The 19,875-nt window shown below is 38.1% G+C and overlaps 1 protein-coding gene across 1 annotated transcript in view; it reads left to right on the plus strand.

Annotated features, from left to right (window-relative positions):
- The window catches only part of WAC (WW domain containing adaptor with coiled-coil), a 55,952-nt gene that overhangs the window by 13,425 nt on the left and 22,652 nt on the right, over positions 1–19,875 (plus strand). The window contains exons 4-7 of the mRNA XM_064636392.1: positions 7,058–7,164; positions 7,899–8,014; positions 8,482–8,594; positions 10,052–10,360. Of these exons, the coding sequence (XP_064492462.1) occupies positions 7,058–7,164; positions 7,899–8,014; positions 8,482–8,594; positions 10,052–10,360 (645 nt within the window). The remainder of the gene's footprint in view (positions 1–7,057; positions 7,165–7,898; positions 8,015–8,481; positions 8,595–10,051; positions 10,361–19,875) is intronic.

A 19,875-nucleotide genomic window follows, 5' to 3' on the forward strand; every position in this document is an offset into this window, starting at 1 on the left:
TTGCAGAGGTATCAGACCAGTCTGAGGCATGAACTAGTAGCAGACAATCTACTGCTCACTTTTAGTTGATGAGGTTTGTGGAAGTGTTGTTGCCAGAGGTAGGATGGTGTGTTGTTGTGCTGCTGTTAGACTTCCATTACTGAGCTTGAATCTCTTAATGCTCTATTACAGTGTGTTCGTGGGAGGGCTGGTCATTTGGGTTTGTGGTGTGTTGCTGGGGATGGCTTGGGGGGGGACATTTCACTCGATTGCCCATTTGCTGTGCTGATCCAGGCTGGAGTTCAGATGACTCAGTGGAGTTCAGTTCATTCTTAGTTCTTGGTAAGGATTGAAGCTGTCAGTTTAACATGTCTGGTTTTGCGTGTCGTAATTTAAAAGCCTCTTTTTGCATGAAGCTGTTGTTTGAGGAGAGAGGAACCTCTCTTGAGCAGTCTCTGACATTGTATTAGAGATGTAAATGTTTTATGAGCTACAGTCCAGAATGAAAGCAGAGTTTGGCTTTATTCTCAACCTACCTCTGTTTTCTTTTCAGAAGAATGTCCCACTCCACTTCATCAGGCATAGTAATGGTAATTAGTGTTGCAAGTTTAAAAAGATTTTAAAATTGACTGTCATTAGTCATGTTGAACAGGGAGTTTGGGTTTTATTTAACACACTGAAGTCTTCTGAGTGTTAGGAATATGACACTTGTATTGCTGAAATACATTTTCCATGGGTAAAATTGCTTAGGATGCTTTTTTCAAGTCAGTTGATCTCAAATGAAGTGGGTGCCTTAGTAAGTGTTCAGCAGTGTTGAGGATGTTCCTAGCATTTTTTTAATTTATTAGTTGACCTGAACCTAAGGCCCCCTAAAGGGAGGAAGTTGTAACTGTAAATCTGAAGAATTTGTTGTTCACCTGTAGTTATCAATGTCACGTAGATCCACCTTCTAGATTACAGTTTGTTTAGAAGTATCTACTTTAGTAACCTTTGAGCCTTATCAGAAGTGTTTAGAAGCTGGTTGGAATTTGCCTTAATTCATGAGAAAGAGGCAAATTCTTTCAAATGATACTGCTTACTCCACTTCAGAAGTTAGGAGTAAATGTTTTATACAGATGATGGTAAAATTATTGGTCCCGTCTTTGGCTTATTGTTATTTCAGTAGTTGAGATATCAAGAAAACTGACAATATACTGGTTTTCTTTGAAGAAGGAAGTTGGTAGGGATTCTGTCTAGAGTGTAGTGGAAATGCATGTTTCATCCCTTAGGCTTTTTTGAATGGTATGATTTGGGACATTTGAGTATTGGATCATAAAGAAACTCAGTGGATTCAGTGGACCTTGTTAGTGAACCTGATACTTTTCAAAGTTATGTCTAACTTGAAAAATGATTTCTCACTGCTACTGTGAGGTGGACTGAGGGGAGGAAGAAAACAACCCCAAATTTATTTAGTTTCTTATTTGTAGCTGTAACAAGAAAATGAGCAAATGGGAAGAGGATAGTTGGACCAAAATAAGTTTATATCTGCTCTAGCAGTGTTAACTTTCTAACATTTTATTACCTTTTGCTTTCCTTTTTGATGTGCAGGATAAGTGGTTTTCTTTCTAGAGCAGTTTGGTCTGTTTGCCCTAAAATTAAACTTCAGTTTCTGAAATAAATTGAGTAGATTTAATTAAAAATAAAAGTGTAAACAGAAGACAGCAAAGTAATAAAATGCTATACATTATGCAGTGTGTAAGATTTAATTTTCTTTTTCATTTCAGTAATCAGTAATATCTTGGCATGTGTGGAGTATTGCATTAGTAAAACAATAGGAGTCCTTAACTTTCACTGGTTACTGCTCCTGACTTTTCCTTCTGAAGGTGTCATTTTCTTACTGCCATTTTAGAAGAAAAATTCTATTATGAATAAAACTGTATGCTTATAGTATCATTTCCATCCCTTATTGGTCATTTTTGCAACTCCATGTATGTACGAGTCTTGGTCTGTTTATAGTAATGTTTTTGGCTGATTTCCATTAAATTTTGTGTGAATGGCAACTTGAAAAAAAAGATGAAAACGTCTTTATATTGGAATGATTACCCTGTGAACTGGATATTGCAAAAGAACAGAGACTGCTGTCCTGGATAGGCAGTGTGGCAGGAGAGGAAGGCAGGGAATGAAATGAGGCTTTGTAAGCTTTTATGCTCAATAGAGCTACTTGTTGACTGGTATAAAACATTTATTTGGGGGGGCATAATGAGTATGTAATTGGGCAGTTGGGCAGTACAGTGATCAGGCTAGATTTTCCTTCTTTTGGCAGAGCATTGTGCATTCAACTTAGTATGTTATGAATTTCTGGAAAATGTTACTGCGCAGTTGGTGTATTCTCTGAGGCCACTGCTCTGCTAGGAAGATGGCAAGTTTTTATGCTTTTGTTTGCCTGTGGAAGGCAACCATATTTATTTCAATATAGCAGGCCACATAAAAATGCAGTGAAGAAAAATTATGATTTGTCTTATTACTTCTACATGTGGCAAATCAAAATGGCCATGATAGGCTGTTTAGTTACTGCTGGGACATTGGGTATTGTGTTCCTATTGTGCTGCTTTATTTACTCCCATATGCAGTACTTCAGAAAATGTTCCGGACAAAGATTTGCACTGAACTAAAAAAGCCAGTTGAAATACACTTAAGACATTTTAATTTAGGCTTATCCTAGATAAATTTCTATCATTTTCACTGTTTAAACAAGTCTTAATTAGTTATCTCCATAAAATATCATCTTGCTGTTTTCTCTGTTAACAGCTAGTTTAGTGTCTGTCAGTTGGGTAGTATTTGTTCTATTGAGGAAGTTCAGGTTCTGATATTATCTCCAGTTTAATGGATTTGATTGCATGTTAGCTGAGAGTTGGAACATAGGTTCATGGAATAGTATGTATGACATTGACACAAATAGAATGAACTTCCTTGCTTTTCTGCTGCCCAGTGTTTCTTTCCACATGCCTGGTTTCTGGGCACAGAAAAGATGACTCTCCTTCCTAAAATCCCTGTTCCCTCTGGAGGGACTGAAGGGGCGGATTACCTTTGAGTTCCAGCTGGTGAGCATTTGTAAACTTCCTTTGTATTATCTGCACTGACAGGTTTTATTATGGTTGTAAGAGTTAGGATATTGACAGGGATTTTATCAGTTGTTTTATTAGAACAGTCCAATCCTTAACTAACTCAGAATATGAGTTTTTCATAATTTCAGAGTTGAAGTGGTGTTAATGGAGATATTAATTAAATGTGATAATTACTAGAGAAAGTTGACTGTGTTGCAAAGTGGAATATTCTTACTTCTCTCTATGTTATATCTGTTTTTCAAGTTCAGCACAGTGTTGAACCCTTGTTGCAGTTCAAACTGTCTTGGATTCAGCAGTTTGGATCTGGAAACTACTTAAAGTGAGTCTTGGCATGACAGAATCTCAGATCTGTAGTAGGCATTAAGTCACAGCCCAGTTTTTTAATTGGTTCCCAGAACCTTGCTCTTTGTGCTTTCTGGTGATTTTCATGCATTAGTAAGGAGGATGTGATTGTTTGAAAGACTAGGTGATAGCTTTGATAAACTAACCCTGACTCTGACCGGCACTAGGACTTGTTCATCACTAGGATTAGTGTTAGTGAAGGCTTGCTCACACAGTTGCACCACTTCAGTTTTATGTAACTGTAGTGCTGATGCCCTTCTTGGCCATCTTCCAGTTAGGAGTAGCTCTTTCCAACTTTCAAAATAATGATTAAGCTGAGGAAACTCAGCGTGATGATGCAGTAAACATTTCCATGGGGAGTTCTGTAACTGAGTTGGAGTATTCATAACAGAATGTGAATTTCCCTGTGGTGCATCAAAGATATATATTTGCAATTGCTGAATCTTAAGATACATTAATAAGAACTTTAAAAACAAGTCTTTGTCCCTTCTTCCTGAAGAAAGTGGAATCAGTAACAAATGTCTAACTGTAAGAGGAAAAGGTGAGAAGTGCTATAAGGGACTGTCTTGAGGGACAGTAGTGTGCTGTCTACCTTATTGGTCCTGTTTCTGGAATATGAATTAGTCATTTTTCATGATCTACTTTGCCAGGCATGCAGCTGGGAGATGCAGAGCTGATTGCAAGTCACAGCCACTGTAAGATGACTTGGGATTAGGCTTTGCTAAAGGTGAAGGCATTCAAGTCAGGGGAACCCCCACATCTTTTTAGAGGTAGACCTCCGCTTGCAGGTTGCTTTCTGCATGCTGTTTTAACTTAGTGGCCTTTAAAAGATCTTCTACAACTTTCCCAGGCAGCCTGAGCTGGCACTGCTTGCTTGGCTGGGTTCTCAGATTCCTAGATGACTGTTGTGCATGGATTTAACTGCATACCAAAACCTTGCTACCTCAGTATAAAAAGGTGATTTGGCAATATGGTTTTCATGTTTACATAGAATCTTTAAGGCCTTAACTTTTATGAAGTGCCTAAAACTCTTGTTCTCCAGAGTACATTTGCTTTGGTCTTGGAAGCTTCCCAGCAGCAAACATGAGTTCAGAAGTCCTTTCATATGCTCATTTCTGAAGTTCAGGTACAGATCCAAACGTAAAGCAGTATTATGCATAAAATAAAATGGAGGTGTGGGTGGTGAACCTGCACCTGTAATTGTACTGTGTAATTGTCTTGGGCACCATTGGCAATGTATTTATGGTTGGCCCTGTAAATGCCCACATGGCTTGTCCTGGTGACCTGAGGCAGTGGGTATTGCTGGAGCAGCCATGCTCAGTTTTTATACAGCTGAGGCCCGTCAGCTCGGACAGGATCCCTGCTGGGTGGAGCCTCTGGGTGTGCAGTCTGGGAGGATTGCAGCTCAGCACAGAGGGGCCCAGGGGCCCCTTGTGAATAAAGTGCTGTGTAGTCGGTGTTTCTGCTATCGGGGCCAGCTGCAGGTGGGTGTGACTGCCGCGGCTGCTCTGATACTTGCTTGGTGACTCAATTCGGGGCTGGGCACAGTGTGAGATGGAGGGGGCATGTGCTGAGCTGATAGAACACATGAGGTCTGAAACTCTGCACAGGGAATTTGAGGGCTTTGTTTGTGGGTTGGGTAGAACTGGCTTTAAAATATTTTACTGATTTAATAGGTATGTTGTTGGCTCTTACTTGTGTTTGGAAAATGAGTGTTAGATTCACTGTGGTGCTGTATTTAGACCACTGGAGTATTTAAGTATAACCATGTACCTCTTCAGTATGTTGAACAACGTGCAGTGTTCCTGCATCCATGCTATGGGATTACAGTAAATTAAGTACATTGGTGTTTTCTGACATTTTGAAGGGACTATGATCAAACTATTCAAACAGGCCATCTGGTAAATTTTCATCTTGTTTTTTCCTTGAAAAAGGGAGATGATTTTATCTCGTAGTAGAAATTAATTAATATATCTGCGTTGAGCAACCTATGGAAATACATAAAGAAATTTTAATGATTTTATCTCAGTGGAAGGGTATAGTAAATAAATAAAAACTTAACAGTATGATTGATGCAAAAATATTAAACAGCTATTTCACTCCCCAGTCAGTGTCTAAAAAAAAATTTAGGCTGTTGGTGTGACTGAGGAATACAGACTAGTAATTACAATATACTACTTATATTTAGGGGAATTAAATGTGTCTATTTTTATAAATATATTTTTTGTTGTTATGCCTGTGCATCACGAGCGTGTGATGTTGTGGGTGTTGCTTTGACAAGCACAATGGTAAGTCATTCTACCTGGCTCTAAGCATGCAAGATACTTTTGGTGTAGGACTAATTGCCTAGCTCCTGGAAGGTGGTTATTTGAGTATGAGACTTACTCTGTTTTCCTTTTTTTTTTTCACCCTCCATAGCCTTAAAGAGAATAACATACAGTTTTAGTCAAGACAGTGTGGGGAAAGGTTTTGAGATACTGATGGTTCAGGTTGCTGTAACACGTGTGCAGAATGACCTTTAACCTTTGTAAGGTACTAAACAGGTTAATCATGGTGTTGTACCTCTTTGCTTTTGTGGTGGACTGTTTTTCTAACCTGCAGGGTTAGAGGTGGGGAGGAAGAAATTTTTGAAATAGTAATTTGTCAGTGCTTGTGTAGTCAGAAGGCTCAGAAGACAGAATTTGGATTATAATATCTCTAATTCTGCACCATGCTATGTCATTTAGTCATTGTCTCTTTGTGTCACTCTTGGAAGACTTTAAAACAATTTTTTTTATTATTACTCCATTTGCTCACACTTATCAGTCCACTTAAGTAGACTGTTCTTTACTGTAGTTGCTCATAAGATCCACTCTTTGCTATTTGCAAAGCACTTTGACTTCATATGTGGAACTGTTCAGATGACTTGAGCTTTGGCACAAATCCAGATCTAAAAGATGTTGAGAATTATCTCTTTCCATTTCAGCTGGGATTTTTTGTGTTTAAGTGTTTTCATATTGAGGATAACCAGCTTACCTTGAGAAGTAGTTGGTAGGGAGGCCAGAAGCAGGAGGAGTTTGGGAAATGTTGCTTTTGGTATTCTAGATGTCAATACCTTTATTGCAGAGACTGAGGTGCGGGAAAATTTGGTCTGATCTGTATGCATAAAGAGTTACCTAGAAGTAGTTACAAGTAGTCTCAGTGGTTAAGAAAACAGCATTGCTTCAGTGAATTTACAGCCTGATTTTGTGCATCTGTGTAGGCTGTTGGTAAGCCTATTAAACTTTCTGACTTAATGTTGAGGAGAAAATGCCTATTAATTTCTGAATTGGCATGTTAGGACTCTTCAAAGTGTCAAAAGTTATAAAGGCTACTTGTTTGCTTGTAATGGAATAAAGTTTGAGAGTAAGACCAGCGAAAGGACATAACTGCATTATTGTAACTAGAAAGGCAAAGTGAGTTTTACTCTCTGTGAAAAGAAATATGCATGTGGTCTCCTGAAATACTTCTGCATCTGAACTATGCTGTGGTTCAGGCTGTGGACAACTTACTTTCTCCCCTCCCCTCTTCATTGCCCTTCTGCCTCCTTAGAATGTAGACTGTTAATTTTTTTGAAAACATACATTGTGAACAGTCTTTCTTTTTTCCTTTAGGGACCAGTTACTCTCCACAAGAAAATTCACACAACCACAGTGCTCTTCATAGTTCAAATTCACATTCTTCTAATCCCAGCAATAATCCAAGCAAAACTTCTGATGCAGTGAGTATTTGTGATTGGTATTCATCCCTGTGTCACCCCATTCATACACACTATATTTTCATAATTTTATGTAAGACAAGCAGCATGTACATTACCTGTTTCAGTGAGTTTTCCAACTTAAGGCTTTATTTTATAAACACTCTATAAATTCAAGATGCAGTTGTTGTAAAACAATTCTGATTGATAATCATTAGAGCTTCGAGCTACCTACCTTTACTTTTAAAATACCAGATTATTTAAATTAAAGAAGAAATACTTTCCATGACCTTTATGATAAATCCGGAGAAGACAGTATGATTTTACTTATTTAAGATGCACTGTGCATTTTAGTCACTTTATTATCCAAGTTTTAGTAGTTAAGGTAGTGTTTGTTAAAAATTGCGCTAAAACAAAATAGGTGAATTTGCAATGTATAGAAAAATTTTGAAAATACAGTAATTTTTGAGGAAATTTTAAGGTGAAGGAAACTAATATTATCAGTATTGACATTACTCCATCTCACTAAACATACTATTAGATTTTTGTTTAAGAGGAAACTTGCAGAATGCAGTAGGAGCATAGTGGTCACATCTTCAGGCTATCAGTGAAACAGGCGTTTAGAGATGGTGAAAGGGAAAACAGTGATGCAAATGCATATAAGGATGCCATGTAGTTTTAAAAACAATGAAAACTCTTAAATTTGTATATTAGAACTCTCAAGTGGTCTTTTGTCCAACACTGTTTGTACTTTAAAGGCTTATGATTCTGCGGATGATTGGTCTGAACACATCAGCTCTTCAGGCAAAAAATACTACTACAACTGCCGAACAGAAGTTTCACAATGGGAAAAACCAAAAGAGTGGCTGGAAAGGTATGTGCTTGTGTTTGCTTTAATTGTATAAGGAACAAATATTCTTAAGCTTGTTTAAGAGTTGAGCTTATCTAATAGATTACTGCTGTAACAGATTGTGGTCTAAGTCTGCCATGTTTCTACCCTTACTGTGACCTCTGGCACTTATTTTATCCCATAACAATCCAAAGCCTGAGGGGGAAGTATGGTTGGTTTGTTTGTTTTGATTTTTGGTGAGTGTTTTTTAAGTTTTGTTTTGAGTTGTTCTGTTTTCATTTTTTTTTGTCAGTGTTAGTGAGCTGAACTGGTACATTGTGGGCTTCAACAAGCACGGGTGTAAGGAAGCAGTGGCCGGAGTTTGCCAACCCTGCCCGTAGCAGCAAGCTCTTAGAGCAGTTTAATTCATCTCATGTTAACTTCACCCATAGAAACTGTTGTATTATTAGATGATCTAAGTTCTTACTTAACTTTTGTTTTCTTTTCTTCAGGGAGCAGAGACAAAAAGAAGCAAGCAAAATGTCAGTTAACAGTTTTCCAAAAGATAGGGATTACAGAAGAGAGGTGATGCAGGCGACAGCTGCCAGTGGGTTTGCCAGTGGAAGTATGTGGTTTTTTTACAGCAATATGTTCTTGCCTTGTTTGCATTACTGTTTTCTTTTCCAAACTTAAAAAAATTAAAAAAATCCCTTTTCTTAGCTGTTTTTCTCACCTTTTTATATATAAAAGCAAAAGTGGATAGCACAGTCAGCTCTCCCAAATGTTGTTTCTTAAAATAACTTTAAGCCTTTACTAGTGTAACACTTGCTTAGTGCTGTTCGTGGTGCTCCTTCTTTTTGCAGCTTTTACTGCCTAATTTAATTATCTTCATGAGTAGTTATCTAAAAAACTTGCACAATTTATAGTTTAGTTGGACTGTCGTGATCATTGAGACCTGCCAATGTCATATTTTGAGCTTAAAAATAGAGATGCAGAGGTCTCTTTTAAAGCCTTGATTTCACATCTGAAAATAATAGGCTAATTTAGTGGATTATGATATCAGGGTTTTTAGAGGCTTGTATATGTTACTGCAAGTATGTTTTTACTGCACCAATACTCTTAGCAAAACCTTTCCTGCACTATGAATTTCTGTAACTTTGAAATTTTTTCCTAGCTTTAATCTTTGTCAATTCAATTTTTTTGTGGAAAATAGTTGTACTGTGGGATTCTGTCTGTATGCTGATGTCGTTTGGGTGAATTTGTAGCATAGTTCTCCGGATGATTTAAAAGTAGAAGTCAGAGTATTAATCTTCCCCCACAATCTTGGGACCTGACGACGTAGGGATGTATAAAGGGCTGTTTTTCTGTGTATAGTGAAACGTACTGCATGTGCTAAAACATACTGAATGCTACAAAAAGATAGCAGACATGCATAATGCAGTATTTGTTTTGAGACAGATGACAATCTAAGAATCTATAAAAAGACTTACTCTGTATTGCTTGGTGTGTTCCCTGTGGAGCATATTTTAAAGTCTTATGATTGTGTGACAAATGCAGATTAGTCACTCATTTAGTATATATAGTTGTCTTGAATTAATTCAACTGTAAGTAAGTTTGTTTTAATACTTAAGTGACGTGAAGAGGAATTCTTTGAAGGCTAGAATTTAAAACTTATACTTGATGTTCAGGATTTTCAGTGAACAAAAGAAAAATGGCACAAATTATCTCTTCACACTAAATACAAGATGGAAATAATAGATTTTGATTTAGATTTTTTTTAGGCGACTTCAAAAGTTAACTTGACTGTAACACTTGTTATAAAGCAGCCTTTCATCAAAACACAGTGCTTAACCGGAACTCTAAATCAAGCAAAGGTCAGAAAATGCATTTTGTCAGTGAGTAGAATTAAATTTTGCCTTTTTTGATGCTGATCTACTTAAAGCTTTTTTTAATCATAAGAAGTTCAATCAGCTCTAGTTGTTGGTGTGCAGCTGTATTAATCAAAGTCTCTGCACTTTGACTCATTTCTAATTTATTCCTTTTTTTCTTATTGCAACGTTACTTGGGGAATCCTGAAAAAAGTGGAAGACAAGCATTCCAGTGACACCAGCAGTATGCTCCCACAGAATATTTTATCTCAGACAAGCAGGCACAATGACAGAGACTACAGACTGCCAAGGGCAGAGACTCACAGTAGTTCTACTCCAGTACAGCATCCCATCAAACCAGTGGTTCATCCAACTGCTACCCCAAGCACTGTTCCTCCTAGTCCATTTTCTCTACAATCTGATCACCAGCCAAAGAAATCCTTTGATGCTAATGGAGCATCCACTTTATCAAAACTGTCTACATCCACATCTTCCATCCCTGCACAGAAAACAGAGAGAAAAGGTATGTCAGATGAAATTGCCTCTAGTATTCAAGATGATGTATTGCATTTACATTGCTTCTTCAAAGTATGCTAGTTCTAGAATTGAAAGATATTTTTCCTGTTTGATTGTGTGTGCTTAGAACCTGATTACTGTTTTGATGAGTTTATTTCCTCCTAAACCACATTTGCTGTATCTTATACAACTTAAAATTGACACTGCAGTATTTGCTATTTACTAGCTTATTCTGCAAATTAACATTTCAAATTATAATTTGAAAAAAATGTATTTTAGTAGGACATATTTTATTTTTTGTCTTCTCTCTTGTTTTGGATCTTTGCCATTTATTTGAGTTCTTAATGTAGATGTAGTTACACTATTTGCAAGTCATTTTGGACCATTATGTTTTATGAACTGCTGTTACTGTTTGGAATGCCAGTGTCAAATCTTTCAATCAACACAAGTGCAATTCTTAGAGGAAGTGAGACAGTTCTCTCCATGTAACAGCAGTTCTTCTGTTTTGATCTGTATCTTGTGAAATATTGGATCTTCAGTTATAAAGCTGCTGAAAGTTTGTGTTTCTGTGTAATACCGATTATAAACAGTTTGAGTCAGGAAGTGGCAATCAGGACTTCACTGTGCATTGTCTGTGACCCTTTAAAAGTCTGTATTTTGGTTAGATTTACTTCATTACTAGGAAGGAAGAGCTCAAGAAGATTGTGAGAATGAGATTTGTGTCATTAGTGATAGTGTGATGCTTGGTATAGTTGAGTTTTTTCGGAGTGGTATTGTATACAAAAAAAGATATTTTGAGGTCTTTGGGAGAGATAAAAATAATTATTGATAATCATGGTGGGTTTTACTTTAAAATATTGCATAATTAGTATGTCACTGTATTTTTTTGGGGAAGATGGCTTGTTGCCCTGTTCATATTTGCACGTTGGTTTAGTTAGAGAAAAATAGCGTAGTTTTAAAAAGACGACCAGACCAGACTCTGGTCTGACACTGGTCTTGTATTCTGTTTTAGGGCCTTCCAGTTTTCTTTATTAAAGAATTCCAGCTTTTACACAGAGATAAGAGTACCTGACCATCCAAAATATTCAACCAATACTATATGTTGACAAATACTGCAGTGTAAGACAATTGTGCATGTAAAGAAATGTTTTTAATGCTTCTTGAGACTTCATGCAGTTTTTGCATGACTTGGGTCACAAATGCTGACTGTAAACTACAGAGGAACAGCCTATTTTCAGCAAGCCTTTTTCTAGTCAACACAATAAAGTGTGAAGTAAGGTGTACTAGTTCATGCATGGTTCTTATCTCGAGTACAGTAGTTACCTACTTCAATTAAAGCTCTATGTTCTGATCACAATTTGATGCACTTCTAAACATTACAGTGCAAAACATCCATGTCAAGCATTCTCTTCTTTAGTGCATCTACTCTATATCTATATCTAAAATACACTTTAAGAAAACCCTTATTAAGACTCAGTTCTGGCATATTCTTGCTTCCTGTTTGGTGTGTGGTCAGACTTCAGACTGGATATTCTTTCCCTGCTTTACTGTACATCTTTATTAACTGAGCAACTGACTCTTTCAGCAATTGAAGAAGCTTCCCGTTGTGACAACTGCTACAAATGTTGTCAGTGTGTTCTAATATTTCTTGCATACAACATTAATTTGAGAGCATACAGTTGGATATGATGAGTGAAAATGATCACTCAGAGCAATCTTGACACTGTAGATCTTACTTTAGAATCTGTGTTACCATGCATGGTTCCATATTAAATAATTCACTTAACTTCTGTATTCCTAGGTAGATGGTTTTTTAATTTTGTATGGGTTAAATGGGTAGATTCTGTGTAGTACTCGTGCCTCATTGATCTAAGTGTTTCATGGCACTTGATTGTGAGCAAATATTGTACTTATTGAGCTTCAGACAGGGTGGATTACAGAAAGTTAGTAAATAATTGAAGAATTAGAATAGGTGAATGTCAGGCTTGAAATTCTTGCTCTAGAAAATGTGAGTTTTTACATGTTGGTTGAATTTACCTCTTACAGAAACAGAAAAATTCAGTGCAGGTTCTGTCATGATAAGAGATCATTCAGAGTGTATATTCGGTTGACTTGGCTTTTTCTTGTTTTGGGAATGTTGGACTGTCTTTTTAAGGAAATGTAACCAGTAAATTTTCTGTAGCATTTTACATATTTAAATTTAAAAGAAGGAAAGAAGCAGTGTTTTGGATGGTTTACTTCTGTTACTCATTCTCTCAGAGGTGACTGTGAACCTGCAGTCTTACAAGGTATTTGTTTGTAGCTGTTATACTAAATGAAAATAATTGTCCTGAGACACTTGGTTCGAACAGTCTTCTAAAAGTGTCTTTGTAGAACTGAAAAATAGTTTGAGAGGTTTATTTTTATACTAGTAAAGCAAACAAACAGCCTTTGATCTTTTTCTCTTCACTGACTGTGCCATCCCTCTCTCTTTCTAAAAAGAGGTAAAGCTGTATTTTTTTGCCTATAAAAACAGCTTGGTCCAAATGACTGAATAATATATGCAGTAGTCCTTGCTTAAATGAATTCTTGCTTCTTGTCAATGTGTTGCTGGCAGCCTTATGCCAGCATATGTGTACCACTGTTTTAATAGTTCTGGTTTCAGTGTGTGTATTTTTTAATGCAGTAATAGTTATGAACAGCAGAACAACAAAAAACCACAAAACCCAAAAACAATGCTTTTTTCAGCTCAATCTCTTTTGCTGCAGGGGTATGTTGTAGTCCCACAAGGAGATTGAATAAAATCCCTGGCTGAACTATAGCTCAGCTGTTAGCAGTAGTCCTCTGCCCTCAATGGCTGGCATTAGTGGAGAGTTCCTGGGGAACTATTTGACCTCTACCCTTTGGTTTGAATGTTCCAGTCAGAATCTGCTGCTTCTGTTTGTGCTCACTGTGAGTGCTTTATGCAGGTAAAGTGTGGGGTTGCTTTTCCTACTTTTTGGCTGCTTTATCTGTAGGGCACATCACATTTTCCTATTTCTAATTCAGTTACTGAATGAAATGTTGTATTGTCCATATCTTAACAGTGTGTCTGTCTGTAGGATACTACTTCTCACACCTTTACTCCAAATCCCATCAGGCAGCACTTCTGTTTCTAGAGCAGCAATATTCTAAAACTTATGACAGAACAGAGCAAGCTGGCCAGTGCAATGCTGGGTGGGTTTTGACCTTGATGCTTCTTATCCTTTTCTCCCCCCCGTGGTTTTCTTACTTGTAACACTTGCTAGTCTTTAGCGGTCAGTTATTAACATTGCTTCTGGTATCGTTGCATCTTCTTTGGCTGACTTTTGCAGTTTTAAGTGTATTATTAAGCGTATTACTCAATCCATGTGGTGGTTAGAAAAAGTTACATGTGTGAGACTGTTGGAAGTTTCTTCCAGTACCTTATACTTGTTTGCTGAGCATTGCTGTTACTTTTATTTCGGTGGCAGAGGTAAAATACAAAAATTCAGTTTTAAGACTGGTATAACCCAAATGTGAAAAAGAGGGAATTTTTTGTATTTTAGATAATTTGAATGTATTTGAGAATGCAGTTACTCTTGTTGCCGTAATTTCATTTGGCCAAATGCGTTTACAGAATGCATTGCCTTTAAATATTTATTTATTTTTGTTGTGGCTTAAGGCCCTTAGTAGATCAGAACTGAAGTATGTAAACCAGATAAATGTGACTGTCAGTGCTCAGAGAACTTAGTTGATGGACTGTACACTTCAGGTACTTCAGCAAAGAAAATGTGTTATGATTCTTAATCATCAGCAGAAAATGGAGCAGTTCTGTTAGCTGTTCTGTTGTTTAATCATTGGAGCAGAGATGAGGTTTATGGGGCAATAAGGCATGAATTTCTGAAAATTTAGTAATGTGGTTTTCCTCCCACAGAGAGCACACGTGCACGGTCGTTGCTAGCAGTGCAAAGAGAGCAGCTCCAGCTCACAATAGAGTGGTTGGGTAAAACTGTAGAGTTGAATCCAAAGGACTTTGAATCCATTTGTTTTGTTTTAAATGGCATAAAAATTACATCATTAGTGAAAGCTATTGGAACACTCAAAGGGTCACTTTAATAATTTACAAATTGTCTGGTCAACAGTATTTACCATGTCATTGAAATAAATGAGAAGAGCAAGCCACATATAGCAGTATTTTAAAGCTCATGTAGGGAGTGCTAGTGTGATAGGTGTCACAGAGAGCACTGTGAAGGAAGGCCCTTCCTCCTCAAAAATGCATTTCCACTTTTTGATTCTTCTCTCCCCACGCAGTTCTCTGTGGCACTGACATGCCTCATGAACTCAGCACACTGTAGGCAAGAAGGGAGGAAGCAAATGCTGGGGACAGGTACTCGAAGGACTCCAGCCGACAGAACAGGGTGACCGAGGCACAGCAGGAGGTGCAGGACTTCATGCAAACAGAGTAGCTAAACAGTCAGAATGCTTAGTTTTTCACCCCTCTGCATTAAACATAGTAGGCTTAGGATTGTGTTTCAGAATGTTGGTCACTAGTGGATCAGCTCTTTGCTTAGGACCGAGGATTCCTGTCATAAGAGGCGGAGCTTGGTGATGGCAAGATGCAGCAGCGTTTTTCTGTACTTCCTCAAACTGAGAAACTGAGGTGTCTAGGTTGTAACTGAAGAACATTGTGGCCCAACTGCTGAAAATGATCTTTTATTTTTTACTGAAAGGATTGCTTGGCCATGTTATTTAAAAATTCCCACTACTTGGAAAAATCACAATATTTCCATTCTGACTTGACATGGTATTTCTGCTTCAGATACCTCTTTGCAAAACTTGGAGAAAAGATGCACCTGTGTTATACAGGTTCTTGTTGTAGGAAGTACTGACTGCTGACTTGGAATTCTGTCCTTTTTGTTCAAAAGATGTGATTGCAGGTTATGAATACAAAGCTCTTCCATAATCATTGTGGTCATAAAAAATTATTTTCATTACAGAAAGGTTTCTTCTGGCTCCATTTTAATGTAAACCAATGAATAGTTCTTCACATTACCTTAATCTCCAGATCTAGTTGTGTTTCTTTTTGCCATCCGATTACTTTCTTTCCTCCTTTTTGTTTTGGATGGCTTTATTTCTTGCTCATTTTTTCCCCTGATTAAAGTCGATGGCCCAGAAATTTGTTTTGTTCTATAATATAGTTCTGTGTGTAGACTGCATCTAATAAACTTGTTTGCATGGTTGTCAGAAAGCATACTGTATTTTCACATTGTTTCAACAAAGTGAATAGATTTTTTTGGAAGTTTTCTTAAAAGCTCCAGACATTAAAACTTTAACGTGTGTAGCTTATAATGGAAAAATTTGTACAAAGTCTTATTTTTAAAATCACAAAAAATTTAAAAAATAATCTGATTTTTTTGTTGTTATTCAGAGGAAGAGATAAAATAAATTTTAATTAATGAAGATTTTAATACTTCAAAAGATCAGACAGGCTGTGTTCTACTTTTGGTTTTTACTTCATTTTTTTAATATTTCAAAACCTTTCCTGGGGACTTTCATGATAATAGCTGAAATTTTAGGTGAGGTTGAAGAATTATTTGCATGGCATTTTTATAGAAGTTGGTGTTGACAACGAAGAGGCTGCAGACTTGCCCTGTTCATTCTCCAGTCATGGTCTAAGACTTTTGCAGGCCTTGCAGCATAGTCATTTATTTACAAATTTTTTTTTTGTAAGACACAGACTAAATTTGCATTTCTGTTGGTCAAATTCCTGTTGTAGGTTCAAGATTAGTCTGATTGATGCGTAATGATTCAGACTGGGTTTATAAATGATTGCCATGTAATACAAATCCTTATTTTGCAATAATAGGGTAGATAACTTGCTAATGAATGTGACTTGATGTTGACACAGGTGTAGCGACAGTGTATTGGAGTTGTAAAACTACAGGACTTAGATTTATGAAGCTACAGAACTTTTCTTAGCATGCTCTGTTCATCTTGACTGTGTTTCATGATGCTTCAAGTGCACTTAGGAACTACAGGACTGTATAATTAGTAAGCATTTTTTAAAACTCCTAATAAATGTTTTAGAAACTAGAAAATGGTGTTTAGATGTTGGAAAGTAAACTTAACTGTGTGGCAAAATGTACAATGAAACAGTCTCTCAAAGCAGATCAGAAAAGGGAAATTACAAAGGAAAAAGAGGGAGTGAAGAGTTTTTGCTTCTATTTGTGGAAAAACAGGGAAATGTGCACACTCCAGTGAGTGATAACCTGAGGATTTTTGTCAGGCAGACATTTCATCTTGAAAAGTTTTGACCAGTTATGTTACCTTCAAAAAGCAAAACTTGCAAACTCTGTATAGCATCATAAATTAAATCAATTTTTAACCTTTGTAGTTATATTATACAAAAATGGATGTGAAAATATTTAGCAGCTTTGTTTTATTGGCAGTATTTCTAGGATTTAGGTATGTGAAATGAAGCATCCAGTCTGGAACCATGGAGTAAAACAGATTGGTTTAAATCACTGTAAAAAACTTTGTGATTATACGCAAAGAGTCAGTAGTCTGTATTTTTAGTATGTTTGTCTCCATCACAAAGGAGTTTCTTGTTGTAGAGAAGAAAAGGTAAAGATTACAGGTTGAGATAAGAAGTTACTGGAAACAGCAATGAACTAAGAAATGAACAGTAACAGCAACAATATTAATAAAAGGGTGTGCAAGAGAGGCAAACAATGCACACATGAAAAAAAGCTCACCACATGTGAACCCACAATACCTGAACCGCTGCCACGGTACCACGACTGGAAGAAGTTATAGCATCAGTGGCAATGTCATTCAGCAAGCAGTATTATACAATTCAACATTACAGACTATTCCCACCCAAAAATCAGATCCCATTGAGGTACACATCGTGTTTCCCTGTGCCTCTGCATTACCTATCAAGTGCACCCAGGTCCTTGAGCAAAAACGATCCCATGGATGGGTTTGCCTTTGCTTGGGGCAGGACTAATTCAAACTGTCTTCCCTAGCACATTCCTCCTGTGCACCACAGAGACTTTACCCCCTTCTACAGCATATATAGGTTCTGACTGGGCAGGGCTAGCTTGATTGGTGGAGTTTCTAGTGGTAACTAACCAGGTGGCTGTGACTAAATGTCAGTCCCACTGTTGGAAGGTTCCACCATCCATTGCTTTCAAAGTGTTTTTAACAGTCTGTTGTACTGTTCAGCTTTTCCAGAGGCTGGTGTGTGATAGGGGATATGATATCCCCACTCAACACCATGATGTACTTTTACAGCCACCTTCTCTCCCTGGGCAGCAGTGTCTTGGCACAATTCGGCAGCCCAGTGCATTTACCTCTGCACTGCCAGTTTGTCTTTTTCCATTGGTCCAGCCACCCCAAAGAGCATTTGCTGCCATCCACAAGTCAATGTAGAGGTAGAATGCTGGCCGTCCCTATTGTTCAGCAATATCTAAAGCCAGATGGATGCTTTCAGCTCTGCAATGTGAATTTATCCACCTTGTTCACCAAAAGCTTCTGCGACTCGTTGTGTAGGACTCCATAGGGCAGCTGTCCTTTTTCAGTGGATCCCTGTGGTACAGCAGGAACCATCAGTAAAGAGAGCGTGTCGCTTTTCATTTTCAGGTAGCTGATTATATGGTGGGGCCTCCTCAGCATGTGTCACCTTTTCCCCCTTCTCTTCTGATGATAGTCTGAAATTTTTGTCTTCAGGCCAGTTTGTGATGATCTCCAAGATCCCTGAGTGACTGGGATTTCCTGTTCGAGCTCGCTGTGTGATCAGCCCAACCCACTTACTCCATGTAGCATCAGGGGCGTGATGTGTGGAAAGGGCTTTCCCTTTTAACATGCAGCCCAGCATTGGCAGTCAGCAGGGGCTCACCCAGCTGGTGGCTGAAGTCTTTTTGCATAGCTCACAGCTCACCTGGAGATAGGGATTGGGTGATTATTTCTGGCTCTTTCTCTTCCTCCTGTTCAAGGACCGTGCTTCCTCTTCATCCCTCACTAAGCAAACTGATTTGGTCTTGGATTTCTTCTTCTGTACAGGGGTGATTGTTGCCAAGCATGGGTTGTTCCTCATGTTCAGCTGCAGTTTGAGTGACCACGGTTCCCGTTGGTCTACTTTCCTCCTAAGGGTACTGTCTACTATGGAAATGTGTCTGGCAAAGAATAGCTGTGGCCCAGCTCACCACAGCAAGGTGCTGCTCTGGAGTTGGCACGGCATTCTCCTTGCAAGTATTCTGTCACTTTAACAGGCTCCTGTAGTTGTTCAGGGGTGAACTTTCAAACCATTGGAACAGAGAATTTCCCCAAAAACTGGCCCATTTTCTCCCACCTTCCCGTGCCATTCTTGACTATCCACCCTCAGGGCAGATCTCTGAATGGCCTTCCTATAAATATCTCTCCTGACTCTGAACATGATGTAAACCATATTGAGGAGACATAGCAGAGATAGCAATAAGACCATGCTTTCCTTAACATCCAGAGGAAGTTCTGAATTCACAAAAGCTGTTGTAACAGGCCTGAAAGAGGAAAAGGGGGTGAAAAGCTGGGGAAGATCATTCTCCCCTGTTCCCTGCACAGTCTGGGTATGATTACTAACGTGCTCACAAAGGTAGTGTCTGAGGTAAGGGCAGCAGAGTAGCACTCAATGCACATCCCACATGACCCTCATTGCCCTTGATTTTATCACGTAGTAAACTGATACCCCACAGTACAGTAACAAAGCAATCCCAATCCCTCTCCCTGCTCTGAAGAGGAGCATTGTGATGGGCACACTGCCTGTATGAGAATATGTACAGGGTTAGGTACCACAACCACCTGAACAGACCGAGCAACATTGTGACCGATGTCTCTGTATCTAATACAACAAATGCTCAGATCAAATTTGTTTCCAACTGCTCTGGTCATATCTGTTATCTCAACCCTTCGTACCCCATGTTGGATACCAAATAAGGCTGTTGACTTTTAGGAATGATGTTCCCCAGTTTAGTGTTCCCACTGCAACACTCCAAACTACAGTGCCGTGTGCTTGCTGCTCCCTCCCCTGTGGCAGGCTGGGGAGGAGAATTGGAGGTACAAAAGGTAAAGATAGAGGTTGAGATAAGAGCAGCTTACTGGAAACGACAGTGAAATAAGAAACAGTAACAGCAACAATATTAATAAAAGGGTGTAAAAGAGAGGTGAATGCTTCACACAAAAAAAAAAGCTCACCACATGGGAAGCTGTAATACTTGAACCACTGCCACAGTGCCCTGACTGCAAAAAGACCCCCTTCCCCCAAGCAATGGTGAGGTGATATAGGATAGCTGCCCCTCCTGGCCACTACAGAAATTAACTCTGTCCTGGAACCAGGACAGCTGCTTAATACAAACAAGAAATATGTGTATTTTCACAAATATCTTTTACAGGTTTTTTTGGCAGAAACAAGTTTATATGTTTTATTTTTACTATGAATAACTGAAATTACTTAATTTATGTAGTGTAGTGATGCTTTGGACAGTTATTGTACTCTGCATCCTCTAT

Source organism: Pseudopipra pipra, chromosome 1 (genome assembly GCF_036250125.1).
Source record: "Pseudopipra pipra isolate bDixPip1 chromosome 1, bDixPip1.hap1, whole genome shotgun sequence".
Classification (NCBI taxonomy): Eukaryota; Metazoa; Chordata; class Aves; order Passeriformes; family Pipridae; genus Pseudopipra; species Pseudopipra pipra.